This window comes from Alexandromys fortis, unplaced genomic scaffold (genome assembly GCF_014885135.2).
Source record: "Alexandromys fortis isolate MF-2015 unplaced genomic scaffold, M_Fortis_MF-2015_v1.1 scaffold_265, whole genome shotgun sequence".
Classification (NCBI taxonomy): Eukaryota; Metazoa; Chordata; class Mammalia; order Rodentia; family Cricetidae; genus Alexandromys; species Alexandromys fortis.
The window spans coordinates 354,968-375,482 of NW_026068166.1; the positions used below are offsets into that span (position 1 = coordinate 354,968).

Below are 20,515 nucleotides of genomic sequence, written 5' to 3' on the forward strand. Positions count from 1 at the left end.
GAAGTTGACTAAGGAAACAATAAAAAAAAAAACAGTATTTCCTAAGAAATCCAGGGACCATTTTTCTGCATCCACTACGCTCTAATGTTGGAGGGGTCTTTTTATAAAAGTACGATTTCTAAGGGAAAGTATGAGCATGGCTTGGGAAAGAGAGAGACAAATACGGGGTTAATTTTTAAGAACACGTTCCAGGGAGTGTGTATTTGCCATATAAAATTACATTTTAACTTCTCTATGCGTTTTATTGTCCCTAGAGTTTAAACAGTATGTGCTCAAAATCGTGCTGTGCAGTAAAGAGTGTGTGGGAAGGTGCGTAGTTAGGTGGGTGCAAATCCCTAGAAAATGCATTTTAGAAGATAAATGAGAGCTATTGAAGTTTGGGCAAATCAATTTCAGCAATTCACTTAATGTTTCTAATGCCTCTGGGAACATTTATGGGGCTTGTTACCTAACGTTTGGGTAGGTTTGAATCAAGGTGAACAATCAAACACCATTTTCCATGTGCTGTGTGTATTATTAAGGATTTTTAAGTCATGCAGTTAGCTGCTTAGACTGCAAGCTAAGAAATTAATGAACATGGATGCTGCTCATGAATACCAAGTTTTACTGAAAAACCAAAATGAGTTTAGTGTGGTAATAAGGACACAGTACTCCAGGGACTACAAAGCTATTTATTGTTCATCAAAATTGACTGACTTTGAAATCTTGGCCAAAATGCTTATTTACCCCATTTTGTATTATGTTTTTGAGGATTTCAGCAGCAATAATAAAATTCGTGTCTAGTAATGAAGTGATTGTACAATAAAATTAGTACATACTGTGATGTATTAATGGAGAATTAAATGTTATTTTCACATAAAACTAAAAGTTATATATCAAATATAAAAAGCATTGTGAATAAAATGCACTCACTTTAAAAATAAAATCCATTTATGTTAAAAGTATAATTCCAATTGCTATGCCATTGAGAGATGAATGTGCAATTTTATACAGACTTTATAATTTTAAAAAGCCAGTGGGCTATAACCACAATGTACTTTTGACTTCTGCACCCATTATTGTTTCACTAAATTTGCAAAGAAACAGAAAATAAATGACCTCATGATGAAGGATAATTTTCCATGAACCCTATTATAAAATATATAAGAAAACTATGCCAAGCAATGTAATTTTTCATATGTCTAGTTCTCTGGTTGCTTTAATTTACTGTTTTGTTTTGGTTTGTTTTACTTATTTTATTGTATATGTGCACATGTTTCTGTATGGACGCAGATGTATTTGCACCAAGGCCAGAGGTCAAAATCATGCATTCTTCTTCACTGAGACAAGACCCAGAGCTTGGCCCCTGTTCCTGGCTGACCAGGTCCCGTGGATCTACTCATTTCGCCTCCTCTTTGGAATTCCAATTGCACACCATAATCAGGCCCTTTGAAGTGGTGAGCAGGGGGCTGTGAATAAAACCTATGCTTATGAGATGTGCTATCTAGTTTTATAACAACTTGGCACAAGCTAACACAAGCTAAAATCATCTGAGAGAAGGGAACTTCAACTAAGAAAATGTCTCAGACATTCAGTGGTGATGCATGCCTTTAAACCCAACACTCAAAGAGGGAGAGGCAGTCGGTGGTTATGCACGCCTTTAATCCCAGCACTCGGGAGGCAGTGGCAGGCTGAGCTCTGTGAATCTGAGGCCAACCTAGTCTATAAGAGCCAGTTCCAGGACAGGCTCCAAAGCTACAGAGAAACCCGGCCTCGGAAAAATAAAGTTTCCTTCAGATCATAGGGCATTTTTTAAAATTAGTTATTGGTGTGGCAAGGGCCAACCTCTTGTGGGTAGGAACATCCATGATCAGACAACCCTGGGTTCTGTAAGAAAGCAGGCAGAAGAAGTCATGGGGAACAAGCCAATAAGCAGTACTCCCCCATGCCCTCTGCATGAGCTCCTGCCTCCAGGTTTCTACTTTGATTTCCTTCAGTGATGAATAGTAAAAGTGGAAGAATAAAGCAAATAAAAGCTTTCCTTTCTTCTTTGGTTGCAGTGTTTCATTAGAGCAATAATAACCCCACCTAAAACAACTGGGAAACACTTGACTCACTGAGCTACCCCAGCCCCTGCTTCATTTAATGAGGTTGAAAATTATGTGAGGCTAAGCAAAGTCTTGAAATATTTCATAGTATCTGCCTTTTGACACAAATAGGTAAGAAATGGGATGAATTATTTAACTGACAGTACCATACTTTGAAAGTTTCGTTGGGGGTTGATAGACAGTTTGCCTAAGAGGCCTTCAGAATTTACTGCTCATAGTGGGAGCTTGTGATATCAGGGGTTTAAATATGGTCAAGTGGCCATCAAATGACTAAACCCTTTGTGTATTTATAGGCAGCATATAGGATAATAGTTGAAAGACGGTTGTAACTATGTAAATCTCCAATGGCGTGATTACACAGACAATGTTTAAGTTGATACTCTAGCCAGCAGAAACAAAGACACCAGTGCAACTGAAGGCAATGGGCCAAAAACTCACTCAGCCCTTCTTCCTTAGTCTGATACACTGACAGGGTCATCCTGTCACACTTCTGTTCCTGAGATCAGGTTTCAGCAATTCAGGTGCCAAGCCAAATGGAGTCCAGGTCTTCTAAAGAATCTGACTTCAACACATTCATGACGGCACGGGCAAGCATACGTGACTTTTTTTTTTATATTTGAATTTTCTTAATTGTAACTGATGGAGAAAACAAAAATGTACGTATTTATTGGACACCATGTGATGCTTTGAAATATGCATATTCTGTGCATTTTTGTTTGTTTGTTCGTTTTTTTGAGACAGGGTTTATCTGTATAGCTTTGGAGCCTGTCCTAGAACTCGTTCTGTAGACTAGGCTGGCCTCGACTCATAGAGATCCGCCCGAGTGCTGGGATTAAAGCCGTGCACAAACACCGTCGGGCTCTGTGCAATATTTAAATCCAGCTAAACATTTTCATCTTGTCAATTTTTCACGTATCAGAATGGTAAATTTAAGTCTTTCAGAATTCTTTCTTCTAGCATTCTGAAAGGTGTACTTAGTGTTGTTATGTTCAATCACACATCATTACATTCCAACTCCTTCTTCTCTCAGTGTAATATCATAGCCAGCAGTTAGCTTCTTCCCATTCCTCTCCTCCTCCTCTCTCCAGCCTCCGGTAGCTACTTCTCCATTCCTAACTCCTATGACATGTATGTAGTGTGTGCATTCAGTGATTTGGCATCATACCTAATGTCAATTACAATATATATTTAACATATAAGTGATAGTACTTAGCACTTGATTTTCTTTACCTGGCCGATAAAACATGGCACAATCACTTCTAGTCCCATAAATATTGCCAAAAGTGATGTTTCATTTTTGTTGCTGAATAACATCTCATTGTTTATATGAGAGATATATTCTTTACATGTATATCAGTTAATAGACACCTGTATTTTTCCACATCTTGTCTATTGTGAATAGTGCCACCAAGAGCATGGGATTGTAGGCCTTTCTTTGACATAATTTCACATTGTATATGGACGCAGTAGCAAGACTGCTGAATCATATGGTAGTTCTTGTCACAGTCCTCTAAGAAACCTCCAGACTTGTTTCCCTAATGGATAGACTGATTGACATTCACATTGGAAGATTAATAGGTTTTACTTTTCTCCACATCTTTTCTAGCATAATAAATATGAGACAAGCATGCATTGTAGTTTCATTCAACATTTGCCTAAAGATTCCTGATGTTAAACATTTCTTTTAAATATGCCTTTTGGTCCTAGTAAGTAGTTCTAATAAAAATATCTGTTCAGGAACTTTCCTAAGTGTAGAAATTGATACTTTAAATACACAAAGAAAACATAAGGAGAAATTTACGAGATGAATAGAACATATTTAAGTATGTCAACAATGTTTGCTTAATAAAAATAGTTAATGGTATCCATCAAGTAAATGCAATACTCCATAAATAAATCAAAGTTGTTTTTCTGAGGGAACTTTATGTTCCTATTTTAGAAGTCTAAGTGACAGAGTTGATCATCCTTATCATATTATTATATCTGCAAGTGGACTTTTGGTATTAAAGGGACTGAATATTTTTAAGGATTTTAAATTATTTCATGTAATTGTTTAAATTAATGTGTATAAAATTTGCACATTTTATAAGATAATTTAATGGAAATTGATGCATCCTGTAAAACTATTGTTCAGTTCAATGATTTAGAATCAGCCAAAACATTACAGGGATTGTTTTCAGTTGTATAAAATCTTATGTTAAGATGTTTTTTCTTGATCACCTTTCCAAATATTATTACCTCTCTCGTCACCATACTCTACAAGTGTTGGCAGTATCTAACCCCAAGCACATATAAATTAGCTCTGTTTCAGAAATAAATATCAGTGGCAACATCTTATGTTTTTCTCCATTAAAATATTTTCTCACAATATTTGTGCGGTGATTCTCTATTGTTTAATATATCGTACTTTGTCTACTTGCTTTCTGCACAATGTTCTATTGTGTGAGGATTCTACAGTTCAGGCAACATACTGTCGATAAACACTTGAATTTTATCTGTTATGGCCTATGTGTTGTTTCTAAAATTCAAATATAGTTGCAGGTAGAATGGCTCCATCACCCTCCCACTGCTCCCCATGTTTGTGTGTGTGTGTGTCTGTCTGTTTGTCTGTATGTATGTCTTTGAAATTATGATTGTCTAATTCATCTTCACAGTATATAAGAATTCTAATTTTGGAGCTGGGGAGATATCTCAGCAAAGTGAGAATCTGAGCTCAATCTCATAATATTTGTAAAGTAAGTCTAGTGTGGTAGTGCAGGTTTGTAATTCCTCAGAACTTGAGAGGTTGCCATCACCCCAGATAGGGAATTAATGGCAGATATCATCAAAGTTCAATTTAGTGAACCAGTGAGTTTTCTTGGAGTTACTTACAGGAAAATGCGTGAGGACTGCTTAGAGGAGAAAACATGACTCAAAGAAAACTACATTAAAAACCCACCATCATGACTAACCGCTCACAGTCTGGAAACCTGAAAGCACACTGCACAGCCTACAGGTAGCTCAGGAGTTTTGAAATTGTCTTTTCCAGGTAGTTGGTCTGAGGCTCTTGAAGGCAGCTCAGTTGGTCTTTGCCTCTTTCAGGCTGCTTGGCTGCTTTCTGCTTCCTCCAACCTGTTCATCTGGTCTATGTATTCTGGCTGTTTGACTGGTGAGATAGTCTTCTTTGTAGCTAGGCTCATTTAAGAGTGTCTCTCAGCAGTCTTACTATTTAAATACTTATATTGAATCTGGTCAGAGATTCGTGGGAGCTATTTTAAGATCTTTATGTGTTTAAAAAGCTTCCTGGCAGGATGGTGTGTTTCAACTTCTTTTAGAATAGTCTTTTGCTTCATGTCTTTGTAAACTACTGTCCTAAAAATCTTGTTTTACCTACTTTGCACATCATATGTTGTAAAAAGTTTCTCTTCAAAGGTGGAAGGCTTTTTTGAATAGGAAAATGCTACACAGAAGCGACAGACACAATGCATCTATAAACCATTCAGGCCCGGCTGATTAGCTTATGTGGTAAATTTCAGGACAGTGAGAAACCCTAAAAATTATGGGTTGTATCCAATGACTATCTACTTCAAGACCCAGCAATACCACTGTTGTGTATATACCCAAAAGATGCTCAATCATACCACAAGGGCATGAGCTCAACTATCTTCACAACACAGCAGCATTATTTGAATAGCAAGAACATGGAAGCCACTTAGTTGCCTCAACTTTATAAGGAACAAAGAAAATGTGGTACATTTACATAGTGGAGTACTACACAGTGGTAAAAAATAATGGCATCCTGGAATTTGCAGACAAATGAATGGATTTAGAAAGAATATATTGACTGAAGTAACCAGAACCAGAAAGATATATAATATGTATTCACTCTTTTTTTTAAATATAATTTTTTATTGAAAAAAAAATTTCCGCCTCCTCCCCGCCTCCCATTTCCCTCCCCGTCCCCCTTTTCCCCCCTCCTCCCTCTCCTCTCCCCCTCCCCCCACTCCTCTCCCCCTCCCTCTCCAGTCTGAGGGGCAGTCAGGGTTCCCTGCCCTGTGGAAAGTCCAAAGTCCTCCCTGCTCCATCCTGGTCTAGGAAGGTGGACATCCAAACTGGCTAGGCTCCCACAAAGCCAGAACATGAAGTAGGATCAAAACCCAGTGGCATTGTCGTTGGCTTCTCAGCAAGTGGCTTTTGGACATAAAGAAAAGAAAAACCAAGCCTACAGACCTCAACTCCAGAAGTGCTTTTGTTATCATATGTGGTTTACTTGTTCTCACAAAAATACCACAGATGTAGACATAGCAATTATAACAGCTAATTGCAAATATTCTTTGAAATATGCTTATTATCAAAATTTTCTAGGATATGTTAGTCCTTCGCACATCCATATAATGATAAAAAATAGCCTCTAAATTCCTGTGAAAGACTTTCACTTACAATTTTGATTATGTTCACATTGAATCTATAGATTATTTGAAGAAAATTATATTTTATATTCCATGAATAAAGCATATTCCTTTATTCTTTATGTTTTCCTTAAGCTCTCAGGGGTTTTCATACTTTTCAGGGTAAAATCTTCCTTTCTGTGTGAATTATCAAGTTTCAAAAGACTGTGAAAATATATAGTTGAGCAATTATTATAAGGTCACTCATTTTCAGGGAGGGAATCATAATTCTCTTTCCTAGAAGACAATATAACAGACAATTGATAAAGCAGTATTGTTTTTTAATTTGCATTTCATTGATTATGTAGTGTTTGGAATTTGTCTTGTTTATTGATTGTGGTTTTTTATCAATGTATTCAATTTCCTCTTCTTTTATTGGATAATAACTTTATGCAGTATACATGATCTCTTGTTAAGTAGATACTACAGATGTTCCCACCTGATTTTTGTCTTAATTTTGTTTGATAGCTTTGAATTCTATTTCTAGAGGGTAACCATGTTCTTTTTCTTAGATCATTTCTGCTAATTCTGTTATACCTTTTTCTAGACACAATTTTAGCTTTTCTGTATATTTTGTATAAAGTATGATTTTAGTATATAAATTGTGTATTTGTAAAACCTATACTTTTAAATATTAAAACTTTCAAATATTTAAAGTTATCCATCGTAAAACTAAAGAATAATAAAAATTAATCTTGTATAAAATTAGGTGAAATTTAGGGTAGATACTCACTGAATTAAATGTATTTGTTTCCATTTACCACAGAGAACATGTATGAAGAATATAGTTTGAGAACACATGTAGATTTTTGGAAATAAATTATAAATTTTTCTAGTCTTGTGTCTATATCTATAGTTCATTGAAGATGTGACATATTATATATAAACAATGATTATTTAAGCACAGGCCAAAGATTTCTTCTTCTTATCTTCGCCCATGGTCTGTGTAGTACAGTCCTTAGAGCCTAATTTAAAGATGAAGAAACAATAGCAAATTTATATGAGTAGGTCTCAGCTCACACCACCATTACCAGCATTGACTGACTGATATTGTCAGAGAAAAAAGTCAATACAGTCGCATCTTAATGATAATTCAGTATCAAACTATCCAAAGTATAATTTTCCTCCAATAGTTTGTATTAAGAGGAAAATATGGTTTTCCTTTTTATGTGACATATTGACAAAAATGATACATGTATATCTTCCAAAAATTGTAAGATAATTTGGCACTCAGCGTTAAAAAATCATGGTGACAAAACCAACCATGTTTTGTCACTAAGCATTGATTTTACTTCCAGAGAAATACAAACAGAATGAAATTCTTGATGTCAAATAAAGTGATCAAAGGCACTATTTGAACATATTTTAAACAAATTGTCAAACTATCTTCTACAAGGGGATGTCAATACATTCACTGGATCATATGGGGTAATCAACATTTTCACAGCTTAGACAGCAATAGAGTAGATAAAGCCATTATTTTCATTTTTTTTTTCATTATGACCAAGGCTGCCATTACAAGTTGATACTATTTCTTTGAATTAGTTTTCATTTTTGGCTCCCTAAAGAAAATAACTTTATTCTTGCTAATCCTGGCTTTCTGTTTACCCAGGAGTTTTAGCAACAGTTGCTAGCATTTAATGGTTTTATTGTCTTTCACTGTCCTGCAGAGAATTATTCTAAGCAATTTTTAAAGGATTACTTTATTTAATTCTTGGATTAGCAATGTGTCTGTATTATCTCCAGCCTAAGAAAGAGACACTGGAAGTTAAGGAAAATAGGGCTAGGATCTTAGGCAAAAGCATAAACCAGGATTTAAATCTAAGTACCTAATATTAGATCCAGCAATATTAAACCTTATAACATATTGCTTACAAAGGTATTTGGCATCTGTCAATTCTAATGTTATCTATGCTTAAGATTTAGAAGATCAGAACAGCAGAATGCAGGGGCCATGAGAGGTTAAAGAAAGCAGTACATTTGAAACTTCCATCCATGAGGGTTAGTATATACTAAGTCTTTCATAAAAAGAACCAGCAGGTCATTCTGTTAGTCTACTCTCACCCAAACGCCATCTTTACTCTTTATAATACTGCAAAGCTCTGTGTTTGGCATACACATTTAGTAATGAGAAGTTATATAAGGATTGTGTTCTTTATCTTCGATCAATTGGAATATGTATCTATGTAAGTGTGGGTGAAGTTTTTTGGTGCGCTTGTTTTTTTATGTTCTTTTGATATAGGGTCTCATTCTGTAACTCTGACTAGTCTTGAACTTGCCCTGTGGCCAAAGTTAGGTCATGGCAATGCCTCTATCACATATATGCTGGTATTACAGATGTGAGACGCCTCACCTAGCTTAGGTGCATATATTGCAATCATAAAAAAAGCAAATAATATCTAACTTTTTTTGAAAAAAATAATATTACCCAATGGTTTATAACATGTAAATGTGATTTTACCATGTCATATGTGTAACTTTAACATCTTTTAAAATAAATGTTTCAGCAAATGGCTTTAACATCTTCTTTTGAATACCTTAGCTATTTTTAGTGTATATTATGAGAATTATTTATCTTTGACTTTCTTCCCCTTTCAGGCTTTAACATCTTCTTTTGAATACCTTAGCTATTTTTAGTGTATATTATGAGAATTATTTATCTTTGACTTTCTTCCCCTTTCAGGTCTCCAGAGCTTTGCCTGAAAAGCAGGGAGAACTTGAAGATCACATAAAAGATTTTGGGAAATTTGAAGAGCACCTAGATCACCTGCTTCTGTGGCTATCTCCTATCAGGAATCAATTGGAAACTTATAGCCAACCAAGTCAAACAGGACCATTTGATCTGAAGGTGGGTGCCTCTAACTTTACATTTTCATTTCTGGCTGAATGACTCAATGACCGTATTGAGCTTCTCATTGGTTCATTTGAATGTTTTCACTCCTTAGAGCAGGACAAGGATAACATTATTAAGTTCATCATAATAGGCATAGCAATCTCTGGAATGGGGTTTACAGAGTAGACGTGGGAAAGTAGGAATTCCTTGCCCATCAGCAGGGTTAGTGGGTTAGAGGAAAGACCTCGGGTAAAAGAAAATTCTAGTTAAATAACAGGTGTCTTCCTGAAGATAGGCCAGAGTGAGCAGACAGCATCTTGGTGATGCTGAAGAATGAAGAATCTAATCAAGTTAAAGGGTGATCGGATCCAGAGGTGATCATTGGTAAACTCATTTAGCAGGGTTCAATTTTGTTTTGATTTATATCAGAAATAGTAAGGTTAAGGCTGGAGATACCATATTACAGTTGATGCTGTTGTGATCATTATTATTTCAGTAGCATTTTTTGCTTCTTTCAGAATTTACTAGACATGTTTTTAGTTACTTGTTCTCTATAATGCCCTCAAGTTGTTAGTATGATCCAGTTTTCATCTCTGCTTTAATTGCACTTAATAGGTATGTATTTGTAGATATCTTTTCCAAAGCCGATTCTTATCTAAAATTTCTAAAATTTTCATCCTGAACATTTGAGAAAGACGTGCTTAAAAGAAGGAATAAAAATAGAGAGATTGAGAGGTTTGATCCTGTTAAATTGAGTTATACTTGCAAAGTGCACTGTTTTCCTTTTAGCTTGCTTCCTCTTGATGTTTTTATTGACCACTCTGATAGTTGTGCATTGAGAACACATGGTACTTTGTAAGCCACAAGTAAACATCATTTCCCTAGTATAAAACTCAGCCTGTTCAATCACTGTCATGGTCTTCAATTCAGTCTGACAATCAAACTTATGAGTAGCAATAACCTTTGCCCAGTAACAAATTAATTTAACTTATAAAATATAAATATACAAGACGAGTAACAACACAGCCTGTAAATCAAAAGAATGCTGTCAATCCTGGCACTGATATACGTCTACTGATGTCTGAGTCACCCTATCCTTGAGTCATGTATGATCGCCAGGGAAGGCTGGACAAAGCTCATCTTCAGTTCTGAGAAACCACCCTTCCTAGAATTTTGTTTTTTTTTTTTTCAGTTCAGTAGTACATAGTATCTTCAGACATAGTTGACATGCTTACAGAATTACTAGTGCTACAACTCATCAATTCTTGTTGCTTCATCACTGAATTAACCAACCCCATAAGAAGGTACATTTACTTGACTCAGATGGACCATAAATTGATCCAAATTACCAATTATGCTAGGCCTCGTATTTTCTTCGTCTTTAATTTCATATCACAAAGAAGAAAAGACAAAAATTTTTTTCTCTCATCTCGTAATCATTATTTTGCTTTTGTTTTAACTTTTGTAACTCAGGTAAAAATCTGTTCATCAAAATGTGTCTTTTCAGAAAAAAACATAATAACGTGAATACTCTTTGAGAGAGCTCTCTTTGTCTCTGGAACATACGTAAGAGAAAGGAAAACAAAATCCCATCACACAACTAATAGATCTTGTTAACACTACAGAAATGATTTTAGTCTGGTCTGTGCTTTCCCCAGCCTGTCCCCAGTTAGTTCTCAAACATCAAAAAGTCACATCAGCCATTATCAAGAGCACATTGGTTTCTGATAAACAGGTCTTAGAGTCTGGAGTGAAGCCCCTCTTTTCTGTGTTAAGGAACTTCATTACCAAAGTCCCACTTCACCACTCTCAGGGCTGTGTGGTGTTTTGGTGTCATTCTGTTTGCTTCCTACAACTTAGTTTAAATCACTGAGGAGAAAAAATGCAACTGCATCTTCCCATGCAGAAAACTCTTTGGCATATTCCCTGTGCAGACTGAGATTATTCATCTTTGGAGTATAGATTTCAAAAATGCTCCTTAAAGCTCTTTCTTCTCCTTTGGCAGTATCCAGGCCAAAAAGACATATGACCATATGTATGCTAACTGGAGAGCTTATCCCAGAAATCCAAAAATCCTTGACTTCTAATAAACAAATAATGGCCTCTGTTAGTAATAACCAATTCTTTATCCCTCTATGTCTACCTTCTATTTCTAGTCTCTTTCTAATAATGATTTATTGAGGTTATGCCATTTTTCTTTTTGCTTAAATTATAGATTTTAGTTTTAACTGCTTGCTGTATACATCTCTGCTTAAAGAAATTAAATATATACCATCAATGTAAAAAAATGATAAAGTGGAATATTATTTGCTGCACTTTACCCAAAATAAAAAATAAAGCTTTTAAATGGTTTGGAGAACAAGTCAACTTTTTTAACACAGGAAATTATAATGCCTTAAAAAATATCAGTTAAAAGACAGTGAAATTAAGTAGATATAAAGAAAGATACAGCCTGGCTCCATTTACTCGGTTTAAAGAAACTTTCTTTTTTCTATCTATGGTGGTCATGGATACCTCAGAGTTAAAAGGTCTGGGGCTCTGAAACTCAGGTCATTCACTTTCTCTGGTCAAACTCTGAGTACCTGTTAGAAAGGAAAGAGAATATGTAATGTCCTTCATGAGCTTCAGTTTTTCCTGCTCTGATATTTCCTGCTTGTTGATGAAATGCAGCAAGCTATGTAATGAAATACAAATTTAAAATAAAAGAAGAAAGAAAGGAGGGGGGGGGAGGATGGAAAAGCCGTCAGCGCTCTGTTCTAATACATTGTTTATGCTAGAGTGAAAATTGACTGCACATCACTTGGTTTGTGCAATTTACTCCCAAAATATTCCTATTCAGGAAATCCTGCAAATAGCAGTATTTATCTTGAAAATCACCTCACAGAACCCTTAGCAAGCTGAGAAACATAATCAATGAGATCGTGCTGTAGAGGGTGAAAATGAGACATAATCAGAGCCCTTGCCCATCAGTCAGCCCACTAGAAGGCATGCCTTTGAATTTTGATTTTCAAATGTACTCTCAATTTAGACATAAACTATGTTGATTTCAAATTTCGCAAATGATAATTGAATGCTAAGATCCAGGGACCAGTTTAGAATTTATATAAAGGACCTTATGCTTTTAATCTTTAATGAAAGCCTTCAATAATGAGCCTGAGGTAGACTGTTTATCTGACATAAAACAGCCTAACTACTGCTTTCCAAACTTTTTATTGAAATAGGAGTTAGGGGAAATGTGTAATTCTCTCTGTTAAAACTTAGTAAATGGGTTATTTCCATGTTGGTGACAGAGATAGTGTTTCCTCCCTCAAGAATGGCTTTTCCTTTGTGGTCTATAAATAAACCCTACCATGCTAGAAATGTGGTTGTCTGTAATGTCAAATCTGCAGACCACTAACAAAATCCTAATAACTGACCACTGCAGTAACTAAATACCCATATCAAGTGTTCATATTGCAGTGAGTATTGCCAAAGAAAACTAGTAATGGACAATTAAACAGGCAAGAGTGACCTCACCCAAAACTTGTACAATGTAAGGGTAAGATTGAACTCAATTCTATTCAAACAAGACAGGAGAGGATTCGAAATGAGTCTCAGTTGATGAGATTGCTTGTCTTTGCATTCATGAATTACTGCAGAATAAATCAGGCAAGCTATAGCAAATGCCAGCAATACCAGCACTCAGAAAGTAGAAATGGAAGACGTTGGAGTTCAAGACCATTCTCAGCTATTTAGTGAATTTGGGGCCAGTCTGAGCTACCTGAGGGCCTATCTCAAAAAGAAAACAAACAAAAACTAAACACACCCATACCAAATCCCCAGTACCCACCCCCCATCCCCCCCAAAAAAAAAACAGATTGGATCTTCCTAGTGCTAGATGAATTAGTAGAGAAGTACCTGAACGTTTCTAGGGGAAGTGGATGAAAGTAATTAGGCCATCTATGTGTCTCAATTTCGTGTTTTGGCCATCAACGTTTTTCAGTTTTGTGTTTTGAAGTCAATCCTTATCTTTCCACAAACTTGGAGAGCAGGGCATAATTTCCTTGATGCTTACATTTCAAAGGGTTGGTGTGTCAGAGGGATCTGGAGGACAGATATTCTTGAATCAGAAAAGAAGAGATTGTATATTTGTGTGTGTGGTTTTTTTGAGACAGGGTTTCTCTGTGTAGCCCTGACTGTCTTAGAACTTGCTCCATAGGCAAGACTGGCCTGAAACTTATGGAGACCTGCCTGCATCTGCCTCCCCAGTGCTGGGATGAAAGGTGTGTGCCGCCACCACTGAGAAATTGTATCCTTAAGAGGCATAAATGGACCACATAATTCAAGGACTTTTGAAATTAATGATCTTCAAAAGTGGAAATAAGATTTATGGTGCTGAAGTAACCAGTAGAAACTTTCTTCAAGTTGATACAGCAATCTTGGTCAGTCGCTATTTTGCTCTAGCAAAGCCCAGGATCCCCCTGAGCAACTTAGCAAAGCTGTTTTATGAAACAGAAGATGTACCAGCAAAAGAGACTCAGGACATCATGTTGTTCACCTTGAATACACACAGTATTTTGTAGTAGAAGGGATTGAACCTAGCACCTCGTGAATGCTAGGCCAGCTCTCTACCACTGAGCTATATCTCCAAGTCTCATTTTATGATTTGGTTTTATAGAGAGCCTCGATAAAATGCCCAAGCAGATCTTGGCCTTGTCAGACTTGTGAGTAGCTGAAATTACAGATCTGTGCCACCATGCTTAACAGACATATAATTTTTTTTTATTTATGAATAACTGATCTGTAATATGAGAATATTTTGTAATTTTAACAGACTTTTAAACTAATTTCTCATTAGGATTCTGTTGTGCTAAAACTCGATGCTAATGAGTTTACTAATAAATTCATAGCAAGCATTAACTATGTGACATACGATTCCTGTTCCATGAGCCTTCACTTCTTGAGTCTACTGAGACTGCAAGCATAGTTTTCTTCCTCTTCTTGCAGGACCAGTTGTTTTGCTTTGTGACAGAACTGTATTTCCTTCACAAAATACACCCAATAGGTAGCATATGCTATATATAAAGTTTATTCCTATTGTCCTTTTCAATTGCAATGATTTTATTTATATATGTTTCACTATTATTTATTGGGCATTAGTTTTATTTTTATGTTCATTTTCTAAAACAAGCATCAGTTTAGCAGCAAACTATCCGAGACAAGCATCGTCTAACACTGTTGCATTAAGTTTTCCTGGTGAAAGAGCATTGGTCCAAGATGCATACCAAAGATAATCCCAAATCCAACTTGGAAGTTTATTAGGTCTTATTAAAGAGCACAAGTGAGGCGTTACATACATGGACAATGGTGACCGCAAAACAGGTCCATTCTCCTAGACGAGCTACAGAGTTCCACCTAGTTGTGGATGGAAACATCCTGCATCCTGCATTGTGGATTCCTAGTTTCACTTAAATTTCTACTTTTAACATGGTTTGTCTCCCATTGTGTTTGTTGCTGGTGGGGAAGGAAGTAAATGATGGAGGGTCTTATATGTCCCTTTAAGCCCTGAACTTGCATGCTGAAGAAACCAGGCCCAGATCCATAACTAGCAGGTGGTCGCTGCTGAGAAGAGTAACCTCATTGGCAGGACTCTTCAGAATGGGAAAGGGAAATGGAAACCCCAAACAAAGGAAACAGCCATGCCTCCTGCAGCCCAGATTCATTGCAGCCTTCTAGCACACCAGCCAAGAATAAATCAAATTTATTCCAATTCCTGGAGTATCTAGCTGAGATACAATCAATGGCCCAATCCACCTGGAAATATAGACCCTGTAGCACAGTTTGACCTTATATTATATATACTAGCATTCAGCCCTGTGAGTACAATGTTACGAAAAGTAGACGTTCCCGTTGTAACATGGAGACCCCATTGCACATACCTTTAATCCAGCTCAGTGAGAGCGTGGAGTCCCCTGCCATAGATGTGCACAAGAAAATAGAAATTCTAATCTTCCACCTCCGTTCCCATCCCTCTAACGAAAAGAGGGAAAGTAACTACCAGAAAACAAATCCAGTGACAGACAATAGCAGAGAGCCAGGAGAATTTCCTCATTCTCCAACGCAACTTGTCCACAGAAAATAATGAGCATTTTTTCCAGGTGAGAATTCATAGAACAGGTCATACAAACATATTTAGAATTACTATGTTACTATTGATCAAGAGAAATGTACTATAATTTTTGTGATATGTAAAATTTTTAGTGTTCCTTGTTAAGCTCAAGAAGAGGACTCCAAAAAACCTTCTTTTACACTGATATTCAAGCCAGTTTCTAAAACTAGTTTAGAAAATAGAATATCCCTCTTTATACATTCACCCCTGGAATGTTAAACTTGATGTTTATAAGGTGTTTCCTATGCATACTGTATTTTCTGTGTATTTTGTGCTGTTTTTTTTTCTTTTCTTTTTTTTTTAAATATAATTTTTTTATTGAAAAAAAAGATTTCTGCCTCCTCCCCGCCTCCCATTTCCCTCCCCGTCTCCCTTTTCCCCCCTCCTCCCTCTCCTCTCCCCCTCCCCCCACTCCTCTCCCCCTCCCTCTCCAGTCTGAGGGGCAGTCAGGGTTCCCTGCCCTGTGGAAAGTCCAAAGTCCTCCCCGCTCCATCCTGGTCTAGGAAGGTGGACATCCAAACTGGCTAGGCTCCCACAAAGCCAGAATATGAAGTAGGATCAAAACCCAGTGGCATTGTCCTTGGCTTCTCAGCAGCCCTCATTGTCCGCCATATTCAGAGAGTCCGGTTTTATCCCATGATTTTTCAGTAGAAGTCCAGCTGACCTTGGTGAGCTCACAATAGATCAGCCCCACTGTCTCCGTGGGTGGGTGCACCCCTCGTGGTCCTGACTTCTTTGCTCATATTTTCCCTCCTTCTGCTCCTCCTTGGGACATTGGGAGCTCAGTCCAGTGCTCCAGTGTGGGTCTCTGTCTCTATCTCCATCCATCTCCAGATGAAGGTTCTATGGTGATATGCAAGATATTAATCAGTATGGCTATAGGATAGGGTCATTTCAGGTTCTCTGTCCTCAGCTGCCCCAGGAACTAACTGGGGACATCGACCTGGGCACCTGGGAGCACCAAATCTCTTGCCAACCCTAAGATGGCTCCCTTAATTAAGATGTGTGCTTCCCTGCTCCCCTATCCGACCTTCCTTTATCCCAAACATCTCGTTTCCCAAGTTCCCCCCAACCTCCCCTTCTCACTTTTCTCTCCCCATCTCCCCTTACCTCCCTCCCCTTTCTTTTCTTTTTTAACGTGACAAAACCTTGTTGTATCTGGGAAAAAGGAAATTCAATTTAGGAAATGCTTTCATAGGTTGGTCTGCAGACAAGTCTGTTGGGGGTGTTTTCTTGATTAGTGACTGATTTAGGAGGGTTCAACCACTGTGGGCTGTACTACCCCCAGGCAGAAGGTTCTAAGAGGTATAAGAAAGGTGGCTAGGGCTGGAGAGACAGCTCAGAGGTTAACCACAATGGCCGTTCTTCCAGAGGATCTGAGTTCAGTTCCCAGCAACCACATGACCATCTGTAATAAGGTCTGGGGTCCTCTTCTGGCATAGAGGTGTATAGGAGGAACATTGTATACATAATAAATAAATCTTTTTTTTAAAGGGTGGCTGAAGATGAGCTTGGGGAAAGCCAATAGGTAGTGTTACTCAGTAGTTCTCCTTCAGTTCCTTTCTCAGATTCCCACCACGAGCTGTTGAGCTGGTTATCCCTTGTATGTTACCTGCAAACTAAATAAACACTTTCCTCCACGAAGTTGTTTATTGTGTTTATCACAGGAACAGATATTCTCTCTCTCTCTCTCTCTCTCTCTCTCTCTCTCTCTCTTTCTCTCTCTCTGTATTTATAATAGATTTTGAGAAGGCATGGAAGGGGAGAGAGGAGCGGAAAAGAAGTCTTGAAATATTCTAAATACAGTTTGCTCAAGTATGAAATTTTTTAAAAACTATAAATAATTAAACTAACTTAAAATAACTAAAATAAAAAATATTGCTTTATTCTTCTGAATACATCCAATGTGATCCAAACACCATAGTAATATATTAGCTACAATCATCTACTTTAAAAATACATGGACAAACTCATCCTTAATAAATAGAAACTTTGCAATATGCATCTTCTTCTTTGAATTATATTTTCATCCCACTTCCCTCAAAGAATTATTTCCTAATATGATATGTATTTATGGTATGACATCTTTTATTAACCATCCCTTTTTTGTATGTCTTACACTTTTGTGTGACAGAAAAATCTATGTGTACTTCACATTTTAGAAACAATTTTTTGTGATTGTAAGGTTCTCTTAATATTCTTTAAATCCATTAAGTTGAGTTGTGTTTGCGATTGCCATTAACACTCATGGCAAGTAATAACTATACATGCTAAGTTTGTGACTAATTAATATCAAACACTCAGGAGAGGTTTTATCAGAAAGTTTATTAATAAAATGATCAGATGTCAACTTAATAATTCCTTGATTCAAAAAGGATTTCAATTACCAGTATTTTGAGTTAGAGTTTTATTTTTGATTGAATATGTCTCAGAAGCAATGGCCTTTGGGATATTTTAGAGAGGTGTGCTTGTGGATGGGGAGAAGAACTATCATGGGACAAGGAAAATAAAACTGAAATGGCAAACAAATATAGCATGGAAAGAGAGCCAGTCAAATATGTTGAAGTGGCTGAGAATCTGGAAAACGAATCCAATCATACAACCCCTGCCTGCATATTTCTAGGGCAGTCTGCACATAACTACAGAGTTGCTTATACCCCAGTCTGAAGATTGTTCTCTAGGTTAACATTCTATAGGAAGGAGCGAGGGACAACTTGACCCCTGCTTTGACACTTGCTGTGCTGCTAATGCGTCATTGATTATCTTACCACAGTCATTGAATTCAGTGCACTCGTTCCTAAAATACATGCATCATTATTGTGCATGTATCATGAAATAGTTTATCACATAGAATCTTTCTTAGTCCTGAAGTGACATTTCTCCCATTCTGTCTTTTTTCTATTTGTTTAATGGAATTGGGTACAAAAGTATTTATCAACCCTGTCTTCAAACATATTCCCTGATGTTTCCCAACATCAAGATCTTTTTATGATCTCTGAATGCCATTATTTGATTTGATTTGATTTTTTTTTTGTAGTTTGGGATTTGGTTTTGAGGCAGGGTTTGGTTTTGAGACACCATATAGACCAGATGAGCCTCAAATTCCCAGAGATCCCTCTGCCTCTGCAGCTATTAAAGATGTGAGGCACTACATCCAGCCCCCTTGGTTCATTCTCAAGGCAAAGAGCAAGTAAGAAAGTCATCACCACTTGGGGACATTATCAGGAAGTAACATTGTCCATTAGTGCCTGGCTTTGGGTTTATTTCTAGAGTGTGCAGTTGTCTTTCTGGGAACAAGTTCTCTTGTATGCAGCCTTTTCTGTTTCAATTCTGATTATTCTTCATCATACTACAATATGTTTATAAACCCACTTGTAATAAAAATGAAGAGAAGGTACCTTTGGGTTTGTGATTCTCTGTTATAGTGTAATAGACTCTATTAAATGGCAATATCATTAGACTATATTAAATTTATTAATGGAATATAACTAGATAAAGTATGCTAAAAGTTCTCTTTTGAAATTCAGATTCTATAAGTATAATATAATAAATCATATGTACATCTTCTATAATTGTATCTGTCAAAAAGATATCTGCAATAGACTAAATCATAAGGTCAAGCATTAAAGTACAAACCAGGAAACATTCTACTTTGAAATCAATATACTTTGGGTATAGTCTTCAATTAGTCATAAAATTATTGTTGCTTTATTTCCCATTTCCTTGGTGCTGTTTTATATTGTCAACAAGCATGCATTCCAATATTTTATGTGTATTGCTTAAACACATGAAATATGCTTGCACCAATCCCCAATGAACCCCTCTAAGTACAATAATGAAATCTCCATCCAGCTAACAAGCCATATGTGAATTGACTATGGTGTCTTACCGTTAAAAAGCAGTCTGTAGAGCTCAATAAAAATCAATTAAAAAAGAAGCACTCTAAATTTGATTAGAGTGGGTACATTGTATAAATAAACTCAATGTATGAAATATTATCAATGACAACATAGGCTGTATTATGTAGTGAGTGCTCTAAAAGTTTGCTATAATAGCCCCAGAACATAAATCCTGACCTAGTCAAGACATTGTAGCTTTCAAGGAACATGTATCAGTAGTAAAAAGGCAAATTATTTGATCCCTGTAACTTTTTGGTATGTTATCAACATTCTTTAATCAAGCAGGGCAGGAGAGAGGGTGTCACCTCACTATCTTTTTAATTTATATTCTTCTTATGAGTGAGGAGGAAAATGTCAAGTGTCTCAGAATCATTTTACTTCCTGTTTAACACACTTTTAACTAGATTTTTTTTCTAGTTTTGTCCATTGCTTACCTGCCTCTTTCAAAAACTGAGACAAATGCACTATACAACTTAAAGTAAAACGCGGATCTTTGATACAGGAAATGTTTCAGATGACAAACTGATTCTAGTTTTAAAATGTAACCTGAAATCAACAACACTAATTTTCCACAAATGATATACAAATTGTCCTATATAGCAAATAATCTTAGAAAGAAGTTCACTTTGATGAGATATTATAACACAATTACAGATGTTAAAATATGTTTATTTATTTCACAGTATGTAAGAATGACAGCAAGATTGTGTTTTTGTTTCATGTGCCCATTGGCAACTGATTCCAGTATTCTGACAGTTTTGGAACCATAGGCTCTGGGCTTTGTCTCTGCCATTTGTTTTCTAACCTCATTTGAAATAAGTACTTAGTTTTAATTTTATTTTCACACCTTATTTTTTCTTATTAAGCCTCAGACTGCTTGATTCTAGTCTTCAGGTGCACCCAGAGTGGCTGGCTAGTTTTATTAGTATACTGAGATGTAATTTATCTGAATCGAGAGAGTTAATTCTTAGCAGATTGGGGCCCTCTAATCTTTTTACTCCTCTTGGGCACTACTTCCTGTCAGTACTGTTTGTTCTGTTCTTTGCAGTCAGAATATTATTCCTCTTGACATATGAGAAATAAACCCAATAGAATTAAATGTCCCAGTTTTAATTTTCCCT

The 20,515-nt window shown here is 36.5% G+C and overlaps 1 protein-coding gene across 3 annotated transcripts in view; it reads left to right on the plus strand.

Annotated features, from left to right (window-relative positions):
* Dmd (dystrophin) overlaps nucleotides 1–20,515 on the plus strand; it is a 1,091,134-nt gene that overhangs the window by 335,501 nt on the left and 735,118 nt on the right. For all 3 annotated transcript variants that reach the window (XM_050128228.1, XM_050128226.1, XM_050128227.1), the window contains exon 5: nucleotides 9,198–9,362. In XM_050128228.1, coding sequence (XP_049984185.1) covers nucleotides 9,198–9,362 — 165 coding nt within the window. The remainder of the gene's footprint in view (nucleotides 1–9,197; nucleotides 9,363–20,515) is intronic.